The 17,854-nt window shown below is 39.8% G+C and overlaps 1 protein-coding gene across 6 annotated transcripts in view; it reads right to left on the reverse strand.

Moving 5' to 3' along the window:
- Positions 1-15,326: 15,326 nt before the first annotated feature.
- The window catches only part of LOC134207650 (AMP deaminase 2), a 100,878-nt gene continuing 98,350 nt past the window's right edge, over positions 15,327-17,854 (reverse strand). For all 6 annotated transcript variants that reach the window (XM_062683419.1, XM_062683418.1, XM_062683416.1 and 3 more), the window contains 3 exons: positions 17,386-17,837; positions 17,186-17,319; positions 15,327-17,124 (listed from right to left, as the gene is read on the reverse strand). In XM_062683419.1, the coding sequence (XP_062539403.1) occupies positions 16,834-17,124; positions 17,186-17,319; positions 17,386-17,837 (877 nt within the window). In that variant the 3' untranslated portion in view covers positions 15,327-16,833. The remainder of the gene's footprint in view (positions 17,125-17,185; positions 17,320-17,385; positions 17,838-17,854) is intronic.

The following is a 17,854-nucleotide window of genomic DNA, read 5'->3' on the forward strand; positions in this document are numbered from 1 at the left end:
CTCATTACATGAATACGCAGGTTTTTTTTTTTTTTACTCTTTATTAAAGTGTTTTTTTAATTTTAAAATTAAGTTCAACACAATCCGATGGATTTGTTTCAGCAGTGGTATTTTCGAAAAATTTGCCTGGAACCCGAAGAGGTTTCCCCTACATCATTTCAGCTACAGAGCAGTTCGTATCATCGCGGATATCAGTGCACAAGCCGAGCAAAATCAATGGAAGTTTCTCACTCCAGTGCATCGGATCCACGCACATAACTGCAGACTTCAATCTGCGGTGAAATCGCTCTACTAATCCATTTGCTTGAGGCTAGTAAGCTGTGGTTCGAGTTCGAACCATTCCGAGCTATTTGATCAGTTCTAGAAAGAGCTGGGATTCGAACGGACGACCTTGATCAGTGCTTATTGTTTCGTGAACACCGAAGCGAGATACCCAAGTAGTGCAAAAAGCGTTTGGCACCGTTTCCGCCAGCATGTCCGGTAATGGCACGGCCTCTGGCCAACGGCAGTATCTGTCAACCGTTGTGAGTACAGCAACAGTTCGCTAACTGGGGGCTTTTTAACTGGACTGTTTTTTAACTGGGGGTTCGCAGACTGGGCCAAAGCCCAGTTAAAAAGCAGTTATCCGTCAAAAAACAACAACAAAGACTCGGTGACGAGAGGATTCTGAATGGTATATTCTTTAATTCAATCAAAGTTAATTGCCTATTTCCGGGGATTAAACCACCCGACTTGGACGTTAATTTACAATGTTATGAAACTCATATGTGGATATGTACGTTATGTGGAAGATATTGATTTGGAAAATGTATTGGAGGTAACCACTTTCCCTTCGATGGGACTCGAACCCATGACCCTACAGTACGCTAGACTGGTGCTTTAACCAACTAAGCTACGAAGGACCTCCGTCGGCCTTCGCAACCTAGCGGCTACTGAACGAGCTCGAGATTCCCAAATTGGACGCATAGTCAAATCACTCGCAATCCATTTTCTCAAGCCAATACTTCCACATGTGTATTGTACACGTCCACATTAGAGGAGCCAGTACATTCAGTATACAGTACACAGTACAGCCGCCAGACATTTTAAATACTCACGCTCCTCTAATGTGGACGTGTACAATACACATGTGGAAGTATTGGCTTGAGAAAATGGATTACGAGTGATTTGACTATGCGTCCAATTTGGGAATCTCGAGCTCGTTCAGTAGCCGCTAGGTTGCGAAGGCCGACGGAGGTTCTTCGTAGCTTAGTTGGTTAAAGCACCAGTCTAGCGTACCGTAGGGTCATGGGTTCGAGTCCCATCGAAGGGAAAGTGGTTACCTCCAATACATTTTCCAAATCAATATCTTCCACATAACGTACATATCCACATATGAGTTTCATAACATATTCTTTAAGCTTTATGTAAAACACGATCACAACATTGCATCGAAAATTCCCTCGCCAGCTCAGTTAAAAAGCGGCGTTCGTTAACTGGGCTGGTGTTTTAGCCCTGTTAGCGAACGGTTGCTGTAGATATCGATGACCTTTGGCTGAAGGTTGAGGACTAACCAAATCTATGTGGACGTGGCTGAACCGTCCTTGAGGAGTACCAAATTCTCCCAGGGCTGCTTGAGTATGACGGTTGATTTTGGAACGCAGACATCTATCGCAGGAACGAACGAACTTAGAAACATCTTGGTTCATCGACTCGATCGAATCCCAGGATGGGACAAACCGTGGAGTGTTTGCATGATTGACAGGCGATATTGCTTTGGAATGAACGGACGTGGTTGTCCGTTACCTGAAATATCACAATATATTTTGTTATTAGAGTGGCCAATTTCTTTGAGCTCCAATCGAGAGAACAACTCAAGGTCTTGTACTTGGTCTATAGCAATTTTGTCGAAATCTATAGACGATGGTGCAGCTGGTTGTCGAAATCTATAGCAGATGGTGTTACAAATGTGTTCACTCAAGACAGCAACAAAATTGTCCTTTGCGCCGATGTGTCTTATCGAGCGCGTGTAGTCAGAAATGTACTGCAAATATCGGTCTCCGTGTGGCAAGTGTGTGGAGTTGGAATCGAGAACGTAAGTCAGGGGACGATGGTTGGTAAATATGGTAAATGTTTTACCTTCAACCAGATGCCGAAAATACTTAACGGCAAGCTTGATCGCCGTTAACTCTCGACCAAATACAGAGTACTTTTTGACGTAGGACTTACGTCTCTCTTCACTATACCGGGTGTCATTTCAAAATTTCCAAATCAACCGCGTTACGCTGCGTTGAAAGATTTCGAACGTTAACATAGTTCGTCTCTGTTAACGAATTTCTACGGTATGCCCCTCAATCGACAGATTTCCAGTATGCCTTTCATGTCCATGCTTGATAAGACCCGAAAAACTTTCAATAGGCATAAAACTGTTTTCAATGAAAACATTGAGTTCAAGGGAGCCTATAAATATGGGTACCGCATCGTTCTTGGTGGTTCTTGCATCATTCCATTACCACAGTGCAGAAGCAGTCCACCCTACAGAATCGACAAAACAGCAATGCCGAGCAGATACCGGCAGCAGCAGCAAAATCGAGCCGAGACCGACCAGCATCGATGTTGACGCGAGATAGACCAGCTTTGTTATAGCGCCGGGACAGGCTGAAAAACGCAACATGTAGTAGCAGATGGAGATATAGAAAATGTATGTCTTCAATCTTCTGAGAGTCACTGATAGAATTACTAAAGAGTTCAATATAAAAGTTTCAATAACCTTCGCGTTAGAAATCGTGCTTGAGTGCCTACGTGAATAGCAGATTTTCAAGATTTTTCCATAAATAGTTTCGATACGAACAGTAAATAATGTATGTGACATAACCACGAAGTAGACGAAGGACTTGACTTGATATCATAATCTAATTTGGACACAAAAATCAGCTATAACAGCCCAAACGTTATTATTATAGTTTTCGTGAACAAGAGAAAAAACACGTAGTTTTCACCTGAACTGCATTCTTAGCTCACTTGCCTGGCTTGTTGGCCTGAACCACGTGAAAAGTACCGTTAAGGAATAGACGCCAACAGCGAGCAACAAGAGTAAAAAAGAAGAAGCCCATCACGAACGCGTCGAAGATGATGACGCTTTGGCTGATAAAGCAACGGCCTACAAGACGTTTGCTGATTGGCCGACCAATTGAATAGCACAGAAAATCCAAAATTAAGTATAATGGAACGTACACACGGTCAAGCAGTTTGACCAACATTGACTCCACCTCTCGTTTATTCAAACATCCATCAAGTTTTACCAACAGCGGCACGAACAATCAATTTATTCGACCAACAATTTCACACACGAACGACCGAAGCGCCAACTTGAGCACCAACCATCAACAAATATATGGGGGTTTGTCCAATTTCACTACAAATGCTCAAACATGTTCGGCAAACCTTGACTCCACCCCCGACAACTCAAACCAAAATCAAACCGTTTTGATTTTTTCCAACCGAGCCGCCAACTGTCAAATGGTTGGTCGAACAACTTCACACACGTTCAAACAAAGCAGCAACCGAAGCGTTTTCTTGGAGGCGGAGTCAATGTTCGTCAAACTGCTTGACTGGTGTGTACGTTGCATTAAAAAAGATCGTTTTCTTCTTATTTATACTAAGCCGAAACAAACAGCCTTTTTCAAGGCTATAATGGAACGTACACACGGTCAAGCAGTTTGACCAACATTGACTCCACCTCTCGTTTATTCAAACATCCATCAAGTTTTACGAACAGCGACACGAACAATCAATTTATTCGACTAACAATATCACACACGAACGACCGAAGCATCAACTCAAGCACCAACCATCAAAAATATATGGGGTTTGTGCAACTTCACTACAAATGCTCAAACATGTTCGGCGAACCTTGACTCCACCCCGACAACTCAAACCAATATCAAACCGTTTTTATTTTTCCAACCGAGTCGCCAACTGTCAAATGGTTGTTCGAACAACTTCACACACGTTCAAACAAAGCAGCAACCGAAGCATTTTCTTGGGGGCGGAGTCAATGTTCGTCAAACTGCTTGACTGGTGTGTACGTTGCTTAAGAGTTAAATAATTTTCTCCTTCAGTCGCTATCGAACAGACTCGGAGGCCCTTCAGTCGAAGGGCAGAGATACAGTCCACATCCCCTGCTGAGCCAACTAGTGGCTCATTCCAGGCAGTCGGAAGTCAGTGGGAAGATTGCTGCTTGTCGAGGCTAATATTCCGACAGTTCCACCGCTACCCGTCCGTGTCCGGACAGATACCGTTTTGACTCAAATCCCGAACATGACTCATATTCCGAATACTGGCGTTTTAGCATCCAAAAATTGAAACTTCCATCGGTTTTCCACACAAACCATTTTTCCATTACAAACGAATTCAAGATCTCATGGAGAAAATTATACGAATAATGCCAAAATTGTCATTTAAAGCGAGTGTTCGTATTTACTATTGTGGGGGTCAGATATATTCCATATTGGGTATTGTTGACAGATATGGAATAATCTTCTGTATAACGGATCTTTGGCTGTCATTGATCAGTGAATAGCAATGAGTCGGCCTCTGTCTTCATCGGGCAATCATCTAGCACGGACGCGACACAGCACGCGCGACCAGGACACCTGCCAACTTGATCGGCGAAACTGGGCAACACAACTATGAGTCATGTTCGGAATTTGAGTCAAAACAATCAATCTTTATCTTGTAACTAAAATATCTTTTGTCAAAACGGTACTTCCTAAATAGTTTTTTATTATTTTTGTTCGACGAAGTTTTCGGTTATAGATGATGAAAATGTGTTGCAAAAAAATGGAATACAACGCCGATTTTTTTTCCAAATTAGTTGATATGAGAGATTTGGATATATTATGTAGAGGAGACTGGGGAGACTTGATCCCCTTTTCTGATTTTCTATGTATCACAGCCAAAAATAAATAAAAATACGCGATTTCCACACAGACTTTCTAAGAAATAGAGTATTTAATTTTACTGATGTATGACAGTCCTTAAATTATTGTTGTTATTGATACACAATCGATTTTTTAGAGTGCTGTCAAAAATCTTTTTTTTAAATTTTCGGGGAAATTGATCCCTCTCCAAGAACTTGCTTTGATAAAATTATAAAGGTGCCCTCAGATTTTTTAAATATTTTTCCTTCAAAATACGCGGAATTTTCGAATTACTGTGCGTATACATGAACGATTTTTGTTATTGGATTCGACAGCAAATGCAATTTTAAAATTTGCGGAGACTTGATCCCCCTTTTATGATATTTACGTAATAAATAATTTTTCCTGCCAACTCTTCATCGAATCTGTCAAATTTATAGAAAATTAGAAGCCTGAGAACAGATTTATATTTTTTTTATTTTTTCGCAAAATTTTTGTATGGGTGACTAATGGGGGATCAAGTGTTCCCATATTGAGGCAATAACTTCAAATCCAAATATCCTAAAACTTTGATGGAATGTTGACATTTTCATCAGTACAGATCATTGAGCATATTTATGGCTTTGTACTGTGAAAAAATGAAAGGATTTGGTCATTGTTATGAAAAGTTGTTCAAATTTTGCGTGGCCAATAAAAAAATCCAGGGCTGTTACAACAGTCGCGGATTTCGCGATTTTCGCGTTTTTCGTTGATTTGTCGCGGATTTACCATTCCAGTCGCGAAAATCGCGGTTCCATCGAATATTGTCGCGAAAAATCGCGGAAATATAATTACACTCTCGTGAAAATCGCAATTTCCCTCAATTAAATTTTAGGATTGATTCAATATGTCATTTATTTGGGCGTTTGCAAAATAGGCAACCCGTCGAGATCCAAACACATAGTATTTGAATAATCTTTCAATAGACACATAGAAAGTCCGTCGGATTGTCAGATCGATCATATTGCATTTCTGGATTATCGAAATACCGAGAGCTATTTATTTTATTGCTTAGAACTTTTGTGTCGCTACTTGCGGTATTAAAATTATGATTACTTGCGCTGCATAGAGGGTCGACGATAAAGTCGGATCAAACGCAGTAATATTCACACTTGCAACTGTCGGGACGGAACTGATAGCTGATCGAAGTTGTCTTTTTTTTAGGTGTTTTGAAATTTATAATTTTAGGTTTAACGCCAATGAGGTAAGAAATTGAAAGGATTTAGCAATTTTAATTAAAAGGAAGGCCGGGCCAGACTGCCCATGATCACATAGTTGACGTCAGTGTTGGTAAAATCACTCATGAATCTCAATCAACGAGCGCTCCCGTGCGAACGAAATCGTCTGCTATTTTAAAGGAATGCATCACGCTTGAATGTTTCATGCCAAAACGCATCATTTCACTCATTTACCGATTTTTTGGTTTAAAAACGCATTTGAAATCAATTTGGGGGCAATTTATTGCTTATACATAAAAAAGTGTCTAATATTTTATGCGACAAACGTCAATTCATTGTTTTTAACGAAGGAGAACAAAAGAAAACCTACGATGATTCAAATGGATGATTCAACTCATCCATGAGTTTTTAGGTGCTGAGTTGGGTGCGTTTCAACTCACGCTTGATTTGAATCATCCATAAGTTTTGAGATTTTGAGTTTTTACCAACACTGGTTGACGTATAAGCCAAAATGATCAAAACACACTTTTTCGCGGATATGGATTCTTCGTACAGTTATACATATGCTCCATGAAAAAATATTCATGTTTTGTTCGGAAAAATTCGAGTTTGTTTTTGTTTTTTTTTTTGGAAAAATGCTCATTTGATCGCATAAGTTGACGTACCTCCATTACCTGATGCAATATGGAGCAAAAACCTGTCTCATATTTTTTCGACATTCACAATGCACTAATTAAGCACAACATAGGTTTTCGTTTTACTTTGTCGTATTTCAGGACTACTTTATGATTTGGGCGTAACTGATTTTGTAATCAAAAACTAATATGCAAGTTCCTGCTAAAGCAAGCATTTCTTGTGAAATCCACGGTATAATCCGACAAAATAAGCTTTCATCCATCAAGGTGTAGCTCTGGAAATAAACATTTACATTCTTTTGAATCAATAAAATAATCAGAAAAAATATGTTAAGCTCTTTTTAGTGGAATGTATTCAACCGTCTAAGACGAGTTTAGTACTCTCCATTTAATTCCACAAATTATTAATAATTAGTGGAATTAAATGGAGAGTACTAAACTCTTCTTAGACGGTTGAATAAAATAATGTTTGTTTGCTAAATATTGTCGCCAAAAGTTTTGATTTAAGACAACCGCAATCATTCAAAAGGAAGTATAATATAAAAGAAGAATGAAAATCCATTAATTATGTAACACAATGATTAGCCATTTGTGTGTTTTAGAAGCATATCAAAATTGTGTATGGGAAATCACACTTATCTAAATCCCCATTCCTCCTCTAAAGTGTATTTAGAGTATATAATTGATGGGTTTTTTTTTCTAAAAGTGCATATCAGAACCAAAATCTAGCTTCATTTTTTTGCGTGGCAGGAGAGGACTGCCATTGAGGACTTAACACATAAGTATTAGTGCGTGTTAAATGGTTTTTTATTTGTACCTCAGCTTGATAATATTGGTATGTATATTTCGAGCACATTTACCGGGAAGAATCCTGATATTTTCCACGGCTGTTATTTTAGTTTTCACAATTGCAATGCAATTCTTATTCATGTTTTTCATTACCTTACCCGGACAGAACTGAATTATAAAACATGATATGGACTTTGATGTAAGATTCAAAAGAGCAGGCAAAAATATCAACAACAAAATACACCGAAGTGTTATTTAAATATCAAGATGTGTTATGGATAAAAACAAACTAATAGCTCGAGATATTAATCACTTCTTCCAAATACCATTAACTGATAACCTAAAGATATTTCAGAACAAATTTGGATATTGTCGTCCGATATTTTGTGTTTTTATATCCTATAAATCAGGCCCATATCTCATTTTGCAATCTATTCACGATAGATTTACTTCTAATCCTCGTCTACTCGGGTATTTTAAAATAGGGATTGGAACCATTTTTGCTTAAAATTTGGTTGGAACGAGGGCTTTGCCCAATACATGAAAACGGTAACTGCTTGAACACTTGTTACAGAACCATTCTAATGCTGTGATAATGCAAAAATCCCCGTACAGAACTGATTAATTTTTTTGCAACACAAACTCTTCCACACATAATTTTATCTTTATCACATAATTTTAATTTTCACGGAAAGAGCTATCCGAAAAACCTTTCCCGGAAACTCGAACTTTTCAAAAGATTTCCCTTCTTCAATCAATAAATCGTTGGAGCTAACTATAATTATTCTTTAGCGCTATATAACCACACGTAGTAGCCTGGTTTTTACGCCATGTTATGGTAACAAACATTTTACAAAACGTTTGTTTGATCGCATAAACTGTCGTACGCATATTTTGACCACTTCAATCGAGGGAATAATAATTAATTCCCCGCGGCCTCAAAATAACTACTAATATTGTCCATTTAGACAGATTAGTTCATGTATTTTGTTGATTGATATGATGATTCGAGTAAAATTCATAAAAATGCGTTTTCCCAACATCGATGGTGCTGGTTGTTACGTCAACTATGAAATCATGGGCAGCAGAAGAACCGTCTTGCGAGTCAACCAAGGGCTTCGCCAGTTATTTGAATTAAAATTACCACATTAAAATGATTGTAAGAATAAAATTTGGTAGAAAAAAAAAACACAAAAACACTAATAAAATAGACAAAAATTGCAATGATGTGGTCCGACGGTTCCGGCTTCTCCCTGAGGGCTGGAATCTTGGGGTTCCTGCCGCTTTGTATGGCTTTTTTCTTGTGCAAATATGGTTCATCTGCATCCTCGAGTGTCTCGCAGTAATTTTTTCTATGCGCGCTGTTCTCCAGTGGTATGTTGACTTGCTGGTAGGTATCTTGAGGTCTAGGTTGGGAATGCCACATTTTGACCATTCTCGCCAATATTAGCTGCCAAACAAGGATTTTCTTGTGGATTGTTTTGTGAGAAAGGATCAGACTGCCTTTTAATGGTTGGGGCGATATTCAGAAAGTCGAATATCGTCGGCGTCGGTTGAACGAGGGGTTGTTTTTTAATTGCACGACCATCAGTTGCGTCTAGATTTGTACCATGCTCAATGACTCACACTATTGCAGGCTTCTCATTCAAAGCATTCAGTATGCATCCTTTGTTCTATTATGCATTCCAATAACTTTTTGGTAGGCTAGTTTTTGTTCCATTACTTTTGCTTCAAAATTCCTCGCTGTTTTATATCCATTGAGAGTTCGTTCGTGATTACTCAGTTGCAGTAAACTGTCTGACTGAACTTGAGCCTTGAGACTCCAAACGAATCCTACGATGGATAGCACATACGACGTTGTAATGCTCACTATAGATGGCAAAACGCCATCGTGTACGCGGCCTACCATGAAGCCTACGGCCTCTTCTGGGATGTCGTAGGAATCCCGCAAATTGTCCCACGCTTCTTTTGCAGTTTTGGCAGTCCGCACTAGTCCGTAGATTTTAGGATCGACGTTTAGACATATTGTGGCCAAAGCTTGTTTAGAAATCTCGTCGCTCACCGCCGGTTCACCATTCTGCCGGACATTCACTGCGCACCACGTCCTTTCTTTGATCAGGATCATTTTGGTCGCGAAAGACCACGAGCTGTAATTCTCCGAACCGATTAACACTAGCCGCGCCGGCAACGATACCGAGCTGCTCGGCAAACGACCTCCGATGGCGGCTTGATTCCTGGTACCATTTCGAACTTGGTTTTCTTGATCCCCGGAACCATCTTGAGATCCGTTTCCTCCCTCTCCGCCCATTTTCTTTAAACTTTTCTTCGGGTTGAAAAAATTTTCACCTCGCCAAACAGAACTGTTTCCTTAGAAACTGCCTGGAGCCCATAACTTCTTCTTCTTCTTCTTCTTACTGGCATTACATCCCCACACTGGGACAGAGCCGCCTCGCAGCTTAGTGTTCATTAAGCACTTCCACAATTATTAACTGCAAGGTTTCTAAGCCAATTTACCATTTTTGCATTCGTATATCATGAGGCTAACACGATGATGCTTTTATGCCCAGGGAAGTCGGGACAATTTCCAATCCGAAAATTGAAATACACGCTCCGTTGCTTGGATTGCAATCGTGACGTCATGCTCGTTTGGCTACACTAACTGACAGTTTGTTTGGCTACACTCGCCTTCGCCACAGCTCGTCTAAGGAACCTATAGTATCTATAGAGATAACACCTTCTTTAAATGAAAGCGTTGGCCCTAATTTAAAAAAAAGAAGAAAAAAATATTTTCTTTTAATGAACGCAAATGCGCCCCATATAAAGCGAACAGAGTTGATAACGCTTTCTTCAAATGAACCCGATTGCCCGGTTTAAGGCAAACAGAGTTGATAATGCTTGCTATTAAAAAACGCGTTTGCCCGGTATGAGGCGAAGAGAAGAGATAACACCTCCTTAAATGATTGCGTTTGCAAGGTATAACAAAACTATGCCTGTTCCTTGCCATGGGAGGAACAAGCATATTTGACGAACAGAATAGATGGTCGTGAGCCGTCTCAAGCCCAGTCGACGTGGGCTGAAATTTCCTCCACCTCCTTGCATTGAGCATAAGCTGCGAAATTCTCAACTCAGCTTTAACAGTCTTCAAAGGTAGCACATGATATGTAACGGGAGTTTTTGGAACGAGAACTATTCGTTCTATACTGTTTTCAAACAGTTCTAGTTTGATGAAACGAATCGCGAGTCCAACACGGTGAACCTTGTAAAAAGACTATCGGATGGAAAAATAAGTACGGATCAACGATAAAAATTCTCGTAAAAATTGTGTAATTTACTCGACTGGAGTCGCCCTGCTATTGATTAAATCATAAAACAAGTAATAATCATTCACATGGTAGTGTCATAGAGTCGAAATGGTTCCTTCTTTCAATTCAGGAATTTGCTTGGTTTAAAACACGGGAAGATATTTCCCTTTTTTTTTTGAAAGGGTACATTTGCCCGGCAGACGGCAAGAGACGATATGATTTTTTTCCTTCAATTCAGATATTTGCTCGGTTTAAGGAAAAGGAAATAATGATCCCTTCTTTCTGAGGATGGATTTGCCCAGCAAAAGCCAGGGAGGATATGACTCCTTTCAATTCAAGCATTTGGTTCGCTCGATTCAATGCAAGTGGAGATATAATACTTTCCTAGAAACCGTTTGCTCATAAAAGGGAGAAATGGGTCAGTTTTCTGGCTTGCCCTTACATGAAAAACAACACCAACACCATTGTCAATTTATTATTATTATTAATTTTTTTTTTGTTTCTTTATAAGGGAGACTTTCAGGATCCATGATTTTTGGTCATGAATTGATCTTTCCCGTCATTTTTTTTTCTTTTTCGTTGGCTTATTTAAGGTTAACTTTCCCAAAGAACCCATATTTTTTGACGCATCTAAGTATTTTTTAAATTTGAAACAAAAATCGAAAAAGTGCTGTTTTTTAGGATTGGCCTGATTTTGAACAAAACGATAATCGTTAGAGGCTTATTATTCATATAGAAAGTTGACCTTAAATAAGCCAAAGAATCGACTGATACAATAAAACTAGATACAATTTTTGACGGGAAAGGTCAATTGTGGGCTAAATCCTTACAAGGCCAAGGATTTGTTCCAAATCCGGCCAAAGGTTTGTTACAATTCCGGACAGGGATTTGTCCTAAATCCGGACAAAAATTTGTCCTAAATCCGGACAAAAATTTGTCCTAAACCCAAACTAAATCCGAACAAATATTTGTCCCAAACCCGGACAAGGATTTGTCCTAAATCCGGAAAAGGATTTGTTCCTAATCCGAACAAAGGATTTGTCTCAAATCCGGATAAGGATTTTTCCCAAATTCGGACAAAGATTTGTTTCAAATCTGGACAAATATTTGTTTCAAATTCGGACAAGGATTTGTCCCAAATCCGGACAAGGATTTGTCCCAAATCCGAAAAAGAATTTGTCCCAAATCCAAACAAGGATGTGTTCCTAATCCTGACAAGAGTGACAAGGATCTTGTCTTAAATTCTGGCAAGAATTTGTCCTAAAACCTGGCAAGGATTTGCCCTAAATACAGGCAAGAATTGTTAAAAAGCTCTGAAAAAAATTTGTCCCAAATTCTGACAATGATTTATCCCAAATCCTGAGAAGGAATTGACCTAAGTCCTGGCAAGAATTTATCTTAAATCCAGAAAAGAATTGTTCCTAAATTCTGGCATCTCAAATACGGATTTGTCCCAAATACGGAAAAGGATTTGTTTTACAAATCCGGACAAGAATTTGTCCCAAATCAAGACAAGGATTTGTTTTAAATCTGGACCAGGATTTGTCCTAAATCCATACAAGTATTTATCCCAAATTCAGACAAGAATTTGTCCCGGATATGAATTTGTCCCAAATCCAAACAAGGATTTGTTTCGCATCCGGACAGGGATTTGCCCTAAATCCGGACAAGGTTTTTTTTTCCCAAATCCGGAAAAGGATTTGTCCCAAATCCGGAAAAATATTTGTCCTAAATCCGGGCAAATATTTGTCCCAAATCCGGACAAGGATTTGTTTCACATCCGGACAAGGATTCGTCCCAAATTCGGACAAGTATTTTTTCCTATTCCTGACAAGAGTGACAAGGATCTTGTCCTAAATTCTGGCAAGAATTTGTCCCGAAACCTTGCAAGGATTTGCCCTAAATACAGGCAAGAATTTTTAAAAAGTTCTGAAAAAGTTGCCTCAATGTTTGACAATGATTTGTCCCAAATCCTGGAAAAGAATTAACCTAAATCCTGGCGAAAAATTGTCTTAAATCCAGGAAAGAATTGTTCCAAAATTCTGGTAAGCATTTATCCTGAATCCGGACAGGAATTTGTCCCAAATCCGGACAAGGATTTGTCCCAAATCCGGACAGGGATTTGTCCCAAATCCGGACAAGGATTTGTCCCAAATCCGGACAAGGATTTGTCCTAAATCCGGACAAGGATTTGTCCCAAATCCGAACAAGGATTTCTCCCTAATACAGACAAGGATTTGTTCCAAATCCGAACAAGAATTTGTCCCAAATCCGGACAAGGATTTGTCCCAAATCCGGACAAGGATTTGTCCCAAATCCGGACAAGGATTTGTCCCAAATCCGGACAAGGATTTGTCCCAAATCCGGACAAGGATTTGTCCTGAATTCGGACAAGGATTTGTTTTTAATCCGGACAAGGATTTGTCCCAAATCCGGACAAGGATTTGTTTCAAATCCGGACAAGGATTTGTCCCAAATCCGGACAAGGATTTGTCCCAAATCTGGACAAGGATTGGTCCTAAATCTAAACAAGGATTTGCCCCAAATCTAAACAAGGATTTGTCCCAAATCCGGACAAGGATTTGTCCTAGATCCGGGCAAATATTTGTCCCAAATCCGGACAAGGATTTGTCCCAAATCCAGACAAGGATTTGTCCCAAATCCGGACAAGGATTTGTCCCAAATCCGGACAAGGATTTGTCCCAAATCCGGACAAGGATTTGTCCCAAATCCGGACAAGGATTTGTCTTGAATCCGGACAAGGATTTGTCCCAAATCCGGACAAGGATTTGTCCCAAATCCGGACAAGGATTTGTCCCAAATCCGGACAAGGATTTGTCCCAAATCCGGACAAGGATTTGTCCTAGATCCGGGCAAATATTTGCCCCAAATCCGGACAAGGATTGTTCCAAATCCGTACAAGGATTTGTTCCTAATCCAGACAAGCATTTGTCCCAAATCCGGACAAGGATTTGTCCTTAATCCGGACAAGGATTTGTCCTTAATCCGGACAAGGATTTGTTCCAAATCCGGACAAGCATTTGTCCCAAATCCGGACAAGGATTTGTTCCTAATCCTGACAAGACAAGGTTCTTGTCTTGAATTCTGGCAATAATTTGTCCCAAAACCTGGCAAGGATTTGCCCTAAATACAGGCATAGAAATTCTGAAAAAAATGGCCTAAATTCTGACAATGATTTGTCTAAAATCCTGAAAAGGAATTGACCCAATCCTGGCAAGAATTTGTCTTAAATCATGGAAAGAATTGTTCCAAAATTTGTCAATCATTTGTCCCAAATCCAAGATCTTTGTTCCAAATCTTGACTTAAATTTGTGTCATATGCTAGCAAGGATTTGTCCCAAATTCCGGTGAGAATTTGTTCCAAATCTTGGCAAAGATTTATTGCAACTTCTGATAAAAAATTGTTCCAAATCCTGTCAAGGGTTTGTTACAAATCCTGGAATAAATTTGTCCAAGATCATTGAAAAGATTTCCCTCAAATGTACCTAAAATCGAAGTCCTTATCCCGGCAAGCATTTGATCCAAATCCAAGTCATGGCAAGGATTTGACCCAAATATGGCTCCCTTCACATATCTCCTTAGCCGTGTGGTAAGATGCAGGGATGTAAAACAAGACCATGCTGAGGGTGGCTGGGTTCAACTTCCTGAGCCGGCAATGTCCCAGTGGGGATGTAATGCCAATGAAGAAGAGAAGAAGTCTTGGCAAGGATTTATCTCAAATTATGACCAAAATTTGTTCCATATCCTGTAAAGGATTCTTTTCAAATCCTGGCAAGGACTCGTCCCAAATTCTGGAAAAGACTTGTCCCAATTCCTGGCTTTGCTTCATATCCTGGCAAAAATTTGATACAAATCCTGGAAAGAATTTGTTCCAAATTCTGGCAAGGATTTGCTTCAAATTCATGCAAGGGTTTCTTCTAAATTCTAACAAATATCCCATCTCCTGGCAAGAAAGTCCTGTCAAGGGTTTGTCTCAGATCATTGAAAGGCTTTGGCTCAAATCCTCCTTTGATTAATCCTCAACCCTGGCCAGAGATTGTCTTGAATCTGGGCATGGATTTGTTTCAAAATCTGACAAAAATTTGTCCCAAATCTTGGCAAGAGTTGTTTCAAATCTGGGCGAGAATTTGTTCCAATTCTTTGCAAAAATCTGTCCAAGGATTTGCGCCAAATCATGGCAATTTTTTCTTCAAATTCTTGCATGCATTTTTACTTGTCCCTAATATTGGATTTATCTTGAATTCTGTTAAGGATTCGTCTCAAATCTTTTCGAAGATTTGTCGCACAAAGTGTTGCTCAGTGTAGAAAATGAAACACTACGTAAAAACAATATGATGGATAGGACAGATACTGACAATTCAATCCATGCCTCTGCAGTGTCACTAAGATTGACATCGATAGGCAGTAAAGTCACAAGGATTTCGGATCTCTCAGAAACATAAATTGATATAACTCAAAGAATACCATATGACAAATTGTTTAATCCAAAAAAATAGTTGCGTCTGAACCTCGATTTATGCATATGCACATCATGCGACAGATTTAGTTGTAAAGATTTATTGGTGGCTACTCACTTCCTTCGGTGTGGCCCACGACCCCAGTAAACTATAGACAGGTGCTTTCGCTACCTTCGTCGTCCTACGCAGCTTTGCGGGTACTGATGAAACTAAATTCGCAACCCCGGGCACATACGCGAGGAGAAGTGGATGAACGCTGTCATCAGAGGAAAAGTAGAATCACTGAAATTTAACACGGCAAGGTATAGCCAATGGAATTGAAAATAATTTTAAAAATTACAAACAGAGATTTTTATGAAAATGATTTATTAGGCAGGATTAGAAATTCAATTAAGATTAAAAGTAGTACCATCTCCGGAATCAATTCAAGAAAAAACTTTATTGTCACTAACAATCAAATTAATATATGTATAATGCAGATAATCAAAATTCTAACCTCATGCTATAAATTATTTATAAATAAATTTTAATTTGAAATTTAGAAAATTATTTTGAAAGCTGCATTCCATACCCCGCTGTGAATTTTTTTTCATGATTCTACTTTTTCTTTTGATGACAGAATTCATTCTTCTCCTAGCGTATGGCCGAACTCTCGCAATCTATTTTCAGAACTAACTCTCTCTCTCATGTATTGTTTGTACAATGTCAACCAAGTAGGATGAGTATTCAGTATTGTCTGGCTCCTACACACTTGCTTCATCAGCAACTGCGCTCGATGAAGTAGGGTTGTGTGAGGTTATGCCAGTTGGTCGTCCGATCCCAACCCGACCACATAAACGAAGAGAGATCGCCACTCGAGTTCAGTTCATTCGAAGTAAGTTGCCTATATTCCGGGTATTGAGTCACCCGGAGTGGTTAACTGTGTCTGATACTCGATTTTTGAACCATTCCATCATGACATCATATGAGGGCATTTTTTTAAACGTATTCAAATGGCGAGTGAAGTTTCATGAGGAAATGTTAGTTCGAAAAATGTATTGGAGGGTAACCGGATCCGAGTGGCTCAATACCCCGAAATAAAGGCAATTAACTATGAATGAACCAAAATAGTTACGTATATTACGTATTCCTATGAAATTTAGTAGCAGTAAAGAGTGCAATCTACTAGTAAAACCAATATCCTAGAGCTCAATGCTAGTAAATTTTATGTAACTGCCATTTGACTTGATACACAATACACAATAATACATATGGAGTTGTTATAGATCTAAGTTAAATATTTTCAGAAACATGATAAACATACGATTATGATTAAAAATGGCTTCGTCCTTAAGACGTACACTGTAAAATGTAGATTCAACGTTCTATAAATTCCTCAATCAATAAATAAAGTCTATAGTAAATTTGATAGAAAACAAAAACTAAACATCTCAGGTTACAATCAGTGCCATTGTTTTCACATCACTTTGCTTCCGCCTACAATCTATTCTCATCCTGTGGATCCCCAAATTTTAGTCCGAAATCGCCAGCCCGAGCGTACGTTCGTTGTTCACCTTGAAAATATTGGACAGCTCGTCCAGCAGCGATTCGTACCGGAAGGCCACCCGGATGTCCGGCACGTTCGTGCGGGTAATGTCGTTGCCGGCCACCCCCTCACGAGTATAGTTCGGTCCCAACCAGTGCTGCTTCATCTTGTGCGGGAAGCCACTCATCAGCACACTGTTTCGGGCCAGTTCGCACATGTCGCACGAGCTTAGCTTCCACACCTGGGCCGCGATGCTGTACTCCTCCATTAGGGGTTCCTGTGGGTGGTAAGGAATAGTAAAGGGCCGGATCGGACCGATTTAATTCGACAGAACTCACCTTGGTGTAGTGAAACTGCAATGGGTCGTCCGTTGAGAGTGACACTACCAGACCACGCGCCAGATACTCCGGGAATGGATTACGGTCGTAGTTCAAGAAGAGTGAATTGTTCGATAGTGGGGACATGGCGATACCTGTTAAATTTACATAAGCCTGTTGTGAGACAAATTCTTAATCGAATCAAAATAAAACGGCCTCACCAATTTGTGCGAGATAGTACAGATACTGCAGGACCGGCACCTTCCGGAGCAGCAATCCGTGGGAGATGTTTTCCGCCATCAGGTAGCCGCACACTAAATGCTGCACTGGGCCCGCTTCGCCACAATGGGGACGCAGGACGAACGTGTTCATGCCCCGTCCCGATCGGAAGTGATTCAGCACGGTCATGTTGGCATACATGTAGTAAATGTAGTACGCGTACGGGGGATTCTCGTCCTCGGTCCACTGATCGGGCGTAGTGACATCTCCGTCGAACAGAGGATTCTCCGGCTTGGACTCGTCATCTACCGAGTCGAATCCGATCACGTACTGCAGGAACTTGTGCAGCTCCGGATACTGGCTGGGATTGTTCGTTGCGTCAAAGAGCGGCTTGAAAACGTTTTCCAAAATTTGATGGAAAGAGTTCATAAGTTTGTTGGTCTTAAAGATGTCACTGGAAAGAAAAATCGA

This window comes from Armigeres subalbatus, chromosome 1, assembly GCF_024139115.2.
Source record: "Armigeres subalbatus isolate Guangzhou_Male chromosome 1, GZ_Asu_2, whole genome shotgun sequence".
In the NCBI taxonomy this organism is placed as follows: domain Eukaryota; kingdom Metazoa; phylum Arthropoda; class Insecta; order Diptera; family Culicidae; genus Armigeres; species Armigeres subalbatus.